We start from the raw sequence: 11,245 nt of genomic DNA on the forward strand, positions 1-11,245 counted from the left end.
GCAAGATGGCTGACACTGTAACCCTCTTAGAGCGGGGCTGTAAAAGCACTGAAGCAGTATATAAGTCCATGTGCTATTGCTATTTATCATTACGATAAAATGTATAGTTCGGTTATATGTTTTAATACTAAACAATAGCCAAGCTCTGGACAGATTACAGTGGAAGAAAGGGGAGGGAGGGAGGGAGGAAGAAAAGGAAGGAAGGAAGGAAGGAAGGAAGGAAGGAAGGAAGGAAGGAAGGAAGGAAAGAAAAAAAGGAAAAAGGGAAGGAGGAAGCAAGGAAAGGAAGGAAAAGGGAAGGAGGGAGGGAGGATAGGGGGGGAAGAGGGAAAGGGAAGGTAGGAAAAAGGGAAGGAGGAAGCAAGAGGAAAGAAGGGAGGAAAAGGGAAGGAGGGAGGAGAGGTTGAGAAGAAGGAAAGGGAAGGAAGGAAAAAGGGAAGGGAAGGATGGAAAAGAAAGGGAGGGGGAGAGGGAGAAGAAGGGAAGGAAGGAAAAGAAAAAAGGAAAGGAGGGATGGAAGAAGAAAAGAAAGGAAAAGAAGGAGAAAAAGGGAAGGCAGGCAGGAAAATGGAAGGCATGGAGGGGATAAATGGAAAGAGGGGAGGAAGAAAAGGAAAAAATGAATAAAAATAGAAAAAAGAATGAAAAATTAAAGAAATCCACTTGAGTTAAAAACTACCCAGTAAAACCAAATAAATTAAAAAAAACCAATAAAGACACTAGGCAAACTTAGCCACTTCAAGGCAGGCCCCTAAAAGCTAAAACTTTTAAAACTTTAATCTGAATTAAAATGCAATTAAAAAAATAAAAATAAAGCATGGGGAAGTTGAAAAGCCTTCACCCGGCATCGAAAGGGGGATAATATTGGGGACCAGGTACAGCCTCTGTGGGGAGGAATGCCCATCCATGGGTCCTCGGCCCCAGAGAACTGCTGTGCATGGCCACTGGCTGTACCGGCCAATTGCCAAGCGTCTGAATTTTGGTCACGTGATCTTGGGAATGCTACAATGGTTGTAAGTGTGGAAAACCGTCATAAGTCACTTTTTTCAGTGCCGTTGTAACTTTGAATGGTCACTAAGTGAACTGTTGTAAGTCAAGGACTACTTGTATAATAGCAACAGGAGAATGTCAGCTAGTTGGCGGTTAGGGGGTGCTTCGCCGTCACAATCCGCATAGTTGCTCCCTTGTGTGATGTTTTAACTTAACGGGATTTGACACTCCCGTTTCTTTCAAGGGCGCGGCTGCGGCGCCAGAGTTGTGAGAGAGGAAAATAACCACACATCTCTCCTGCTGTTTGTCTTGGGTTCAGGCTCAGCCACCGACAACGGTTTCCCGGAAGGATGGAGGCGGGCCGGCAGGATGCCATGTCTGATGGGGAGGGAGCGAAAGGCGGCAAGCTGGCAGCAAAATTGCCCCAGTCGCCCAGCAAGAAGAAAGTCAGCAAGAAAAAGAAGAAAAAGAAAACCGTCCCAGGCCATGGTGGGTAGCTATATAAAATCTTAAGTGATGTTTCGGTCGTTAGAGCAGCCTTCCGATATTTGAGGGGCTGCCCCAAAGAAGAGGGGGCCCACCTATTCGCCAAAGCACCTGAAGGCAGGACAAGAAGCAATGGATGGAAACTAATCAAGGAGAGAAGCAACCTGGAATTAAGAAGAAATATCCTAACAGTGAGAAAAATTAACTAGTGGAACAGCTTGCCACCAGAAGTTGTAGATGATCCAACACTGGAGGCTTTTAAGAAAAGATTGTATAGCCACCAGTATGAAATGGTATAGGGCCGTGATGGCAAACCTCTGGCACGCCTGTCACAAGTGGCACCCTTTAGGCGCGCAAGTCATTAACCCAGCTTAGCTCCACCAGATATGCGCGCACACCTCCTACCGGTCAGCTGATTTTTGGGTCTCTGCTGCGCATGCGCGGAGGGCGGGGCACACACAGGAGATGTGTGCATATGCAGGAGATGTGTACGCATGCACAGGGCGGGAAGGGGGGGTCACATGTGCATGCATGGGGGCGCACATGTATGCACAGGGGCGGGGAGAGCACAGGGGTGTGCCCCTTCCCCTGCAGCCCGTTTTTGGTGCCAGGAGACTGCAGGGATGCCTACTAGGCCCAAAATGGGACACAAGGAGGTCATACGTGCATACATGGCGGAGGGAGCACAAGTGGGTCATGCACGCATGCGCAGGGGAGCGGGGGGTGTTGCATGCACATTGCATTATGGATTTCAGCATGCGCAACAAAAAGGTTATCCATCGCTGGTATAGGTTTTCCTGTTTGAGCAGGGGGTTGGACTAGAAGACCTCCAAGGTCCCTTTCAACCCTATTATTCTGTTATTCTGAAGAAGCCATTAGCAATCCCGTTTTTTATCTCAGCCACCTCCAGGAATGCACAGAGCTGCATGGCAGAAAGAGGTAGGTCTCGACTTATGACCACAGTGGAGCCCAAAATTTCCATTGCTAAGCAAGGCAATTTTGAAGTTAGTTTTGTTCCATTTTATGACCTTTCTTGCCAGATGTGTTAAATAAATCCCTGCAGTTGTTAAGTGAGCAGCATGGTTGTTAAGTGAATCCGGCTTCCCCGTTGACCTCATTTGTCAGAAGGTCGCAAAGACGGGATCACATGACCACCCTGGGACACTGCAACTGTCATAAATACAAGTCAGTTGCCAAGCGTCTGAATTTTGATCACATAACTATGGGTGTAGTAGTTGTGATTGTGTAAAACAGTCATAAGTCATTTTTTCAGAGCCATTGTAACTTCAAACTGTCACTAAACGAATGGCTGCAAGTAAAGAACTTACAGTACTTCATTAATCCTGGACTGAGGGAAATTTGTCATGGAAGCTCAAAGATCCATCCCTTTGGCATGAAACGGATGGTCCGGAGAGATTCCTATGAGCTCTGGAAACTGATGGTTGGCATGGGTGGTAAGGGAAATGGATACCATAGAAATGCGGGTACTCCTCAACTTCAACCACAGCCATAATTGAACCCTCAACCACCTTAACTTGAACTTAAAATTTATACTGCTAAGCAAAACAGTGTTTAAATTTAGTAGTTGGAACAAAGGGATTATGCAATGAGCCGGAACACACAGTTGTGGTTGATAGATTGAAGAGTGGTAGCTCCTTCATGAGGCAAACTCCACTGTGATTGGTTGCTGTGGATTGTGAAGGGGGAGGTTCCCTTTTTCCCCACCCTTTTTCTTCTGTGTGCCCTTTTGTTGTGCTCTATGATTTATCTCAGGAATGCTCCTGCTGTGTTGATTTACCTCAGGATGCTCCTTCTGTGTGGCTTTACCTCAGGATGCTCCTGCTGTGTTGATTTACCACAGAATGCTCCTGCTGTGTGGCTTTACCTCAGGATGCTCCTGCTGTGTTGATTTACCTCAGGATGCTCCTCTGTCTTGATTTACCTCAGGATACTCCCACTCCGTTGATTTACCTCAGGATGCACCTGTTTGCTTGACTATTTACATAAAATTACAAGTTCATGTCAGTGTCTCTGACTTCATTTCGATACCGGTTGCGCAATTCCCTGACAAGAGTTGTATATTATATAACATTAAACTCTGAGCGAATAAAACAAAATAAAGTAGCACAGTGATTTGCTTAACAGCCATGCCAAAAACGTAAAATTGGGCAGGTTTGACCTAACATCCATCTTACTTAGTAGTAGAAATTTTGGTCCCACTTGGGGTTGTAAGTTGAAGACACCCTGTCCTGTAAAAATTTAAAATTGCTCTGAATCATTTTTGATTTTCATTTTTTTTAAAAAACAGACAAGCACACCAGCCAAGTCAAGAAAAAATCCATCTTTGCCATATTTCCTCTGGATCTGCTGCAGCGCTGGAAGTGCGATGGGACCTCGCCTGAAGGTCACAGCAAGCGAGGACCAGGCAAAGCCACTAGGAACTCGCTCTCGGCCTGCTCATCGGCTACTTCGGTGTCGAGCCCAGGAGACGCTGTCCTGCCCAACGAGAGCCTTCGCTGGGATGGCATTCTGGATGACCCCAAAGCTGAAGAGGAGAGGCTGTGCAACTATCGGCTGAGCCGAAGAAAACGTTATGGCGAATTCTTGCAGCAAAACCCCCTGTTGGATTCGCCATTTCCATGCCAGCAGCTACCTGATCTGGACAAAGTCCCTGAGGCGGAGAAAGAGCGTTCCTTACACAAGAGTAAATCCTCCTCTCTTATGGCCGCCAAAAACAAAAAGCGTCCAAATTCTAAACAGGGCAGCAAAACCCCAAAGAGGCAGCCGGCGGCATTACCGCCCAGTAAATCGCAGGGAATTCTGTGAAATGCCCCAGATTTGAGCACGTTTTATTTTTAACAGCCAAAGCACGAGATCTGAATTATTATTAGTCTTATTATTGCCTGTGGATCTCACAGTGATCCAGGTGTATTTTTCAGTTTTTTTGCAAATTCCATGTTGGAGAATAAAACACTGGTGTTTGACAGTCGCACCTGCCCATGTTTGTATACGTTGTACGCGAGGGGAGGAAGAGGGAGCGTGTCAAATTCACACAAAGGGGATATTCTTCGCAGGTGTGTTCTGGTTGGCAGGACCTGAACGAACAGATTTATTTGCATAAATAGAGCAAAAGATAAGACCCAACAGCTTGGGTGCGTTCTTTTTTTTTTTTTCAAAAACGCAAATACTTCTTGGAATGATTATACAGTAATCCTCGACTTATGACCCCAACGGAGCCCAAAATTTCTGCTGCTAAGCAAGACAGTTGTGGCGTTTTGCCCCATTTGACGAGCTATTTTGCCACAGTGGTTAAGTGAATCGCCGCAGTTTTTAAGTTAATCACGCGGTTGTTAAGTGAATCCGGCTTCCCCATCGATGTTGCTTGTCAGAAGGTTGCAAAAGCGGATTACATGACCTCAGGACGCTGCAACGGTCATAAATAGGAGTCAGTTGCTGACGTCTGAATTTTGATCACGTGAAACCGTTGATGCTGCAATGTGTGAAAAACGGTCATACGTCAATTTTTTCAGTAGCGTGACTTTGAATGGTCACTAAAATGAACTGTTGTAACTCGAGGATTACCTGTAGCCCTGGGAAGGGAAAGAATAAACACATCTAAGGACAGGTTTCTCTCAAACTCTCTTTCCCTCTAATAGGAAATGTTCCCTACACAGGTAGTCCTCGACTTACGACCACGATTGAATCCAAAATTTCCGTTGCTAAGTGAGACAGTTGTTAGGTCAGCTTTGCCCCATGTTAACGACTCTTCTTGCCATTGTTGTTAAATGAATCACTGCAGTTATTAAGTTAGTTATGTGGTTAAGAGAATCCGGTCTCCCCATTGTTTTGGCCTGTCAATAGGTCACAAAAGGGGGTTCTGACTGAGGCTTCCCAAGAGCCTGAAGCAAACTCCTTGTCCCAACAAAAAACCCTTTTATTAATTGACTGTGAATTCTGCTCATTCCCATCCAGCAAAATCTTTCAAGGGAGGATTTACAGTCACAGACCTTATCTGGCTTGGAGAGCTGCCAGGCCGACATCTGCAGAACTTGGCAAGGAGTCCCGGAGAGTCATGAACCAATGAAGCGAACTGATTGTCTCCTGCAAGCTCCACTCCCCTTTCGCTCCTCTTTTATTTCCTCTGGGAGGGGCCATTCATCATCCACCTTACTCCCAAATCGACCCCTGTTCTTTAGCTGTTCCCTTTGTCTGGCGACTCTGCGCATGCGCACACTGGGAACAGGCGCCAGCTGTTCGTCGGCCTCACTGAAGTCTGACTCTGAAGACAGCTGATAATTGGCATACAGCCCTGGCCCCCTCTCTGCCTCCGACACGGAGCCCTCCTCAGAGCTTTCCCCAGACTCCAGGATTGGCCCAGGTTCCTCCCCAACCTCCTCACTGTCCGAATCTGCTGGCAGGTCCACTGGCGAGCCACAACAAAGGAGATCACATGATCCCAGGACACTGCAGCCGTCATAAACATGAACCAGTTGCTGAGAATTTTGACCACGGGATGCTGCAACGGTCATAAGTCTGAAAAAGTGTCATGCATTCGCTTTTTTCAGTGCCGTCGTAACTTTGAACGGTCACTAAACAAATGGCTATAAATCAAGAACTACCTATAAACCATGGCTGGCAGGCAGAAGTAGTACTGAGCTGGTTCGAACCAGTTTTGCCCGAACCGAAAGCGGAAATTTTGGGTGGCCCCACCCACCCACCCCAGCTCTATGGCATCCCATTTAGGCCCTTTTGTTTTAGCCAAAGCACATGCACGGAAGGCTAACATGACGCATGCAAGCGAAGCGCGAGAGTGCGCACAGCAGTGGCGGGTTTCAGGCAGTACGCCCTGGTACGTACGTACCGGTGCCTTCCGGAAGCGGAAGCTACCGTACCTGAACAGTTAGTGCACATACTCACATTTGTGAACTGGTAGGGAAAGTAAGTGAACCCCACCCCTGCTGCCAAGGGAATTCTGGGAGTTGAAGTCCACGCATCTTAAAAGTTGAGAAAGTTGCTAAGCCATTTAACCCACCATCATCATACAACAACAGCACAGCTCAGGCTTATTTTCTTCAGATAATTTATTATGACATGAAACAGAGGGATTTCAAAAGCAAAGGATCTTTTGGCCTGTGACAAACTTTAAATGGCACATTTGAAACCTTCCTTTAAAAATGACACAAGAGCGAGACTTTTTACTTTAAAAAAAAACACCGCCACCCAAGGATTTATACAAAGCTTTTATAAATGAACTCTTGAGCATTGCAATTTAAAAGAGCGCAGAGCACACTTACTCCAGAGTAATATTGCAAAACAGATGTATGGGGGGGGGGGGGGAATCTACTCTGTATCCTATGAAACCTGATGCTGTCTTTAGGGAAATTGGCGCTGGGAAAATGCCAGATTGTGAAAAACCTCGCCAGGTGTGCCTTTGTGTATGCAAAATGCACACCAGGAGGCCACAGAAGACTGTTGTTACAACATGTCAAATTAACATGCAGGATTTTTTTTCCCTCCAGGATCTAAGGGCCCTTTCAGACAATTTATGACCCTGGGCAGGTTAAAAAAAAAAACCCAAACTTCTATTTTAAAAAAACTAATTTTGCAGGACAAAATATCACGGCGAAGAATTTTAACATGGGGAAACAGCCCAATAAAATGCAAGAATGCAACAGTTCTTAAAATCAAAACCAATCCTATCTCCTTTTTATTGCTAAAGTATTCCTTGATCCAGAGGGATGCGGAGGCTTAGTAGCTAAGATGCTGAGCTTGTTGATCAGAAAGGTCGGCAGTTCAGCGGTTCGAATCCCTAGCGCCGCGTAACGGAGTGAGCTCCTGTTACTTGTCCCAGCTTCTGCCAACCTAGCAGTCTGAAAGCACATAAAAAATGCAAGTAGAAAAATAGGAACCACCTTTGGTGGGAAGGGAACAGCGTTTCGTGCGCTTTTGGCACTTAGTCATGTGAGAACTGGCCATTTTTCACGGCTGTGGCAACTTTAAACATCGGTAAACGATGTTCGTAAGTCGAGGATTACCAATAATTCAGGGAAGAGCAACTAAAGTGATGAAAGGCCTAGAGACTAAAATATATGAAGAACAGTTGCAGGATTTGGGTTTGACTAGTCTAGAGAAAAGAAGAATTAAGGGTGACATGATTGCAGTATTCCAGTATTTGAGGGGCTGCCCCAAAGAAGGAAAGGGGGTCAAGCTATTCTCCAAAGCACCTGAAGGCAGGAGAAGAAGCAATGGATAGAAACTTGTTCTGATGCCCTCCAGAACACAGGCTTGGCTGTTTGCCACTGTTTAATTACTGAGATAGCGAATCCTTTGGCTAAGGGCCCAGACAACTCACGTTCAATAGAGTAGCTCTGCAGCAACCCAGATAATTCAAAATGAAGCAACGCAGATAGTCCAAACGAACAGACACGGCTAGAATACACAGATAGATCTTCTTAACTACTAATTTGAACGGTTGTTTCCTGCAAATGTCCCCTCCCAACGCCTCACCTATAATCTCTCTTGGGAGGGTCCAATCCACAACCCCTGTGCTTAATCATCTTCTGTGAGTCTGCCTACGGAGTTGCTGCTTCCGTTTCTCAGCCCTTCTCAATCTAGCATCAGGGACAAACTGCCTTTGATCTTCCCCACTGCTCCATGCCTCAGGCGCCTCCTGTTGGCCAACCAGCCTCTCTGGTCCCTGCTCTCCTGGGAGGCACGCATGCACAATTTTGGCACACGTTTAGAAAAAGGTTAGCCATCACCGGCATAGGGCAAGGGTCTCCAAACTTGGGAACTTTTAAGATTTGTGGACTTCAACTCCCAGAATTCCCCAGCCAGCATTCTGGGAGTTGAAGTCCACAAGTCTTATAAGTTCCCAAGTTTGGACACCCCTGGCATAGGGTCTCCTGCTAGAGCAGGGGGCTGGGCTAGAAAACCTCCGAGGTCCCTTCCAGCACTACTCTAGTCTGAAAAGAAAGCAGAAAGCTCCTTTTTGTGCAGTGAAAATAACCCCTTGCAGAAGTATCCCAAGCTTGTTATTTTTAATTTTGCCATCCTCGGGATTGTTTCACAGCTTTTTTTTAAATTGAAAATTTTTAAAATAAAAAACGTTGCTGGAGAGAGTTCTATTCCTTCCAAGGAACACACCGTGCCCTGCTAAACTATTCCTCATTTAAAACTCGAGCCCGCCCGAGACAACAGCTGGCGGATCTCAAAACAGGTCCTTTCACCAATTTAAGGAATTCCTTTCTCCTGCCAGATTAAAAAAATAGTAATAATCCAGGCCTGTTGGCTTGAAATATCGCTGGTGTCAGCAATTCGGAGCAACTTTTAAGGTTCTGGCTGGCTTTCAACAGCCCACGGCGGTTTCCCTAACATGTTCCTTTCAGGAACACTTACTTTTCAAAGAATAATAAGTCTATTATCTCCCCCCCCTTTTGGCAAAGTTGAAACCGCACGTGATGGCTGAGATCTCTTCTCATAATTTATTTGCACCCTTTCCTGGGTATGAGATTTCCAAAAGTGGGTTTCTCTTTTCAAGCCAGAGGCTATTTCAGGGAAGCTGCCTGGAGAAATGCAGTGTTTGCAATAAAGGAATGTGCTCTCCCCTATAATGTGCTTCCCCCCCTTCTTCTTCTTCTTTCTTTACTTCTCAAGTTTCCTATCCAGCAAAAAAATAATAAAATAATAAAATAAATCAGTTCTAACAAGCAACTCGCTCTAAATCCCCTCCCCGCGAGTGAAAATCTAGAGTCCTAACAAATTTGGCTTAAAAGGTAGAGATTTTTCCACGTTTTGTTTTAAAATAGTGTGATTTTCTTAAAAGGCTCATAAAGCTTTTAATAAAAAAAATTGGGGCAAAACAAGTCCTATTAATTCCTGATTTATTTATTTTTTGGCCACTACAGATTAGCATTTTTCCAATTTGGCAATTTTAACCAAGGGTTGACTCCAGCTGTGGGATTCAGTTAAGTTTATCACCGGCTTACACATGTCTTCTGCACATGTGCTTTGCTTGCGCGTGGGGCGTCCATTTCTGTTCAACTCCCAGAATCCCCCTAGTTGGCTGGGGAATTCTGGGAGTTGAAATCCACCCATTTTAAGGTCGCCAAAATTGAAAAATATTGTCACAAGCGAACACAGCTTTGCTCCAACAGAATCGAATCAAGACCTAACACAAATATCAGAATATACTTCTTTATTATTTCTTTATGGTTATTTATAAAGAGCTTCTCCGTTCTTTATTATCACTTTCAAAAAACTTTCTCAATGAAAAGCTAAGCAAACTTCCACTCAATATTTTAGATTGTTTGTATTCCATCCATTAAATCTGTTTGAGCTGGGCTGTGGTTGTTTTTTCAATTTTCTTCGAACGCGTGACTACCACTTTTACGGAATATTTTCTGGATTCACCAGAGTTGTCTAAAGTAAACCATGGCTTACAGTCCAGCGTGCTGTAAGAATTGACCCATCGTGGCTTCTCTTACAAACTATGATTAATCCAACCTTAATTTAGTTACACGACTGCCTAGCCCTAGGCAAAAGGAAATATTTGTTTCTGAACTGTGCCTGAATTTTTTTCCCCATTTTGTAATTAGGGATTATTCACCCTGAAAAGACAAAGGCAAATATTTGTTTTTTAATCTTTGCTGAATTTTTCTCTCATTCTGTGTTTAGGGATTGTTGACCCTGAATACACAAAAGTAAATATTGGTTCCTCAACCTTTGCCGGATTTTTCTCTCATTTTGTGATTTGAGATTATCGATCCTGAATACACAAAAGTAAATATTTCTTCTCAACCTTTTGCTGATTTTTCCCCCCCTCGCATTTTGTATTGATCCTAAAACCACAACTTGTTTCACACAGGAAAACAGCTGGAAAACAATAAAACACACATTACTTTTAATCTGCACTCAAGAATGTAAAAAATAGCTTCAGATGTTAAAAACTTTATCCTTGGAAACAGTTTGCAGCTGTCTCTTTCTAAAATTAATGGCTAATTCCCACAAGTGCACAAAACTACCTACTTTTTCCTCTCTTCTGCCTTGACTATTTAATTTATCCCATGATAAGTAAATTTTCCTATCAAAAGTGAAGCTGTAGCATTTAATTGTCTCGTGGCTTGGAATTAATTATTAAAAGGCCTGTCTGCAAACAAAACGCTTTTCTTCGATCATTACAAACAGAACTAGCAAAAGTCGCCGGAAAAGAGCGGAGAGGTAATTTTATAGCAAACTAGCTGATACAATAATACAATACAATACAATACAATAGCAGAGTTGAAGGGACCTTGGAGGCCTTCTAGTCCAACCCCCTGCCTAGGCAGGAAACCCTATACCTTTTCAGACAAATAGCTATCCAACATCTTCTTAAAGACTTCCAGTGTTGGGGCATTCACAACTTCTGGAGGCAACTTTTGTTCCACTGATTAATTGTTCTGTCAGGAAATTTCTCCTCAGTTCTAAGTTGCTTCTCTCCTTGATTAGTTTCCACCCATTGCTTCTTGTTCTACCCTCAGGTGCCTTGGAGAATAGTTTGACTCCCTCTTCTTTGGGGCAACCCCTGAGATATTGGAAGACTGCCATCATGTCTCCCCTAGTCCTTCTTTCTATTAAACTAGACATACCCAGTTCCTGCAACCGTTCTTCGTATGTTTTAGTCTCCAGTCCCCTAATCATCTTTGTTGCTCTTCTCTGCACTCTTTCTAGAGTCTCCACATCTTTTTTACATCGTGGCGACCAGAACTGAATGCAGTATTCCAAGTGTGGC

The 11,245-nt window shown here is 44.4% G+C and overlaps 1 protein-coding gene and 1 long non-coding RNA gene across 2 annotated transcripts in view; both read left to right on the forward strand.

The window, feature by feature from the left end:
- The window catches only part of LIAT1 (ligand of ATE1), a 5,482-nt gene extending 1,036 nt beyond the window's left edge, over positions 1-4,446 (forward strand). Inside the window, exons 2-3 of the mRNA XM_081944840.1 lie at positions 1,310-1,479; positions 3,785-4,446. Of these exons, the coding sequence (XP_081800966.1) occupies positions 1,341-1,479; positions 3,785-4,302 (657 nt within the window). The 5' untranslated portion in view covers positions 1,310-1,340 and the 3' untranslated portion in view covers positions 4,303-4,446. The remainder of the gene's footprint in view (positions 1-1,309; positions 1,480-3,784) is intronic.
- Positions 1-11,245, forward strand: part of LOC309388304 — a 276,665-nt gene that overhangs the window by 230,854 nt on the left and 34,566 nt on the right. The gene's annotated exons all lie outside the window — the stretch shown is intronic.

The sequence above is a fragment of the Natrix helvetica genome (assembly GCF_964273705.1).
Source record: "Natrix helvetica genome assembly, chromosome: 2".
Classification (NCBI taxonomy): Eukaryota; Metazoa; Chordata; class Lepidosauria; order Squamata; family Natricidae; genus Natrix; species Natrix helvetica.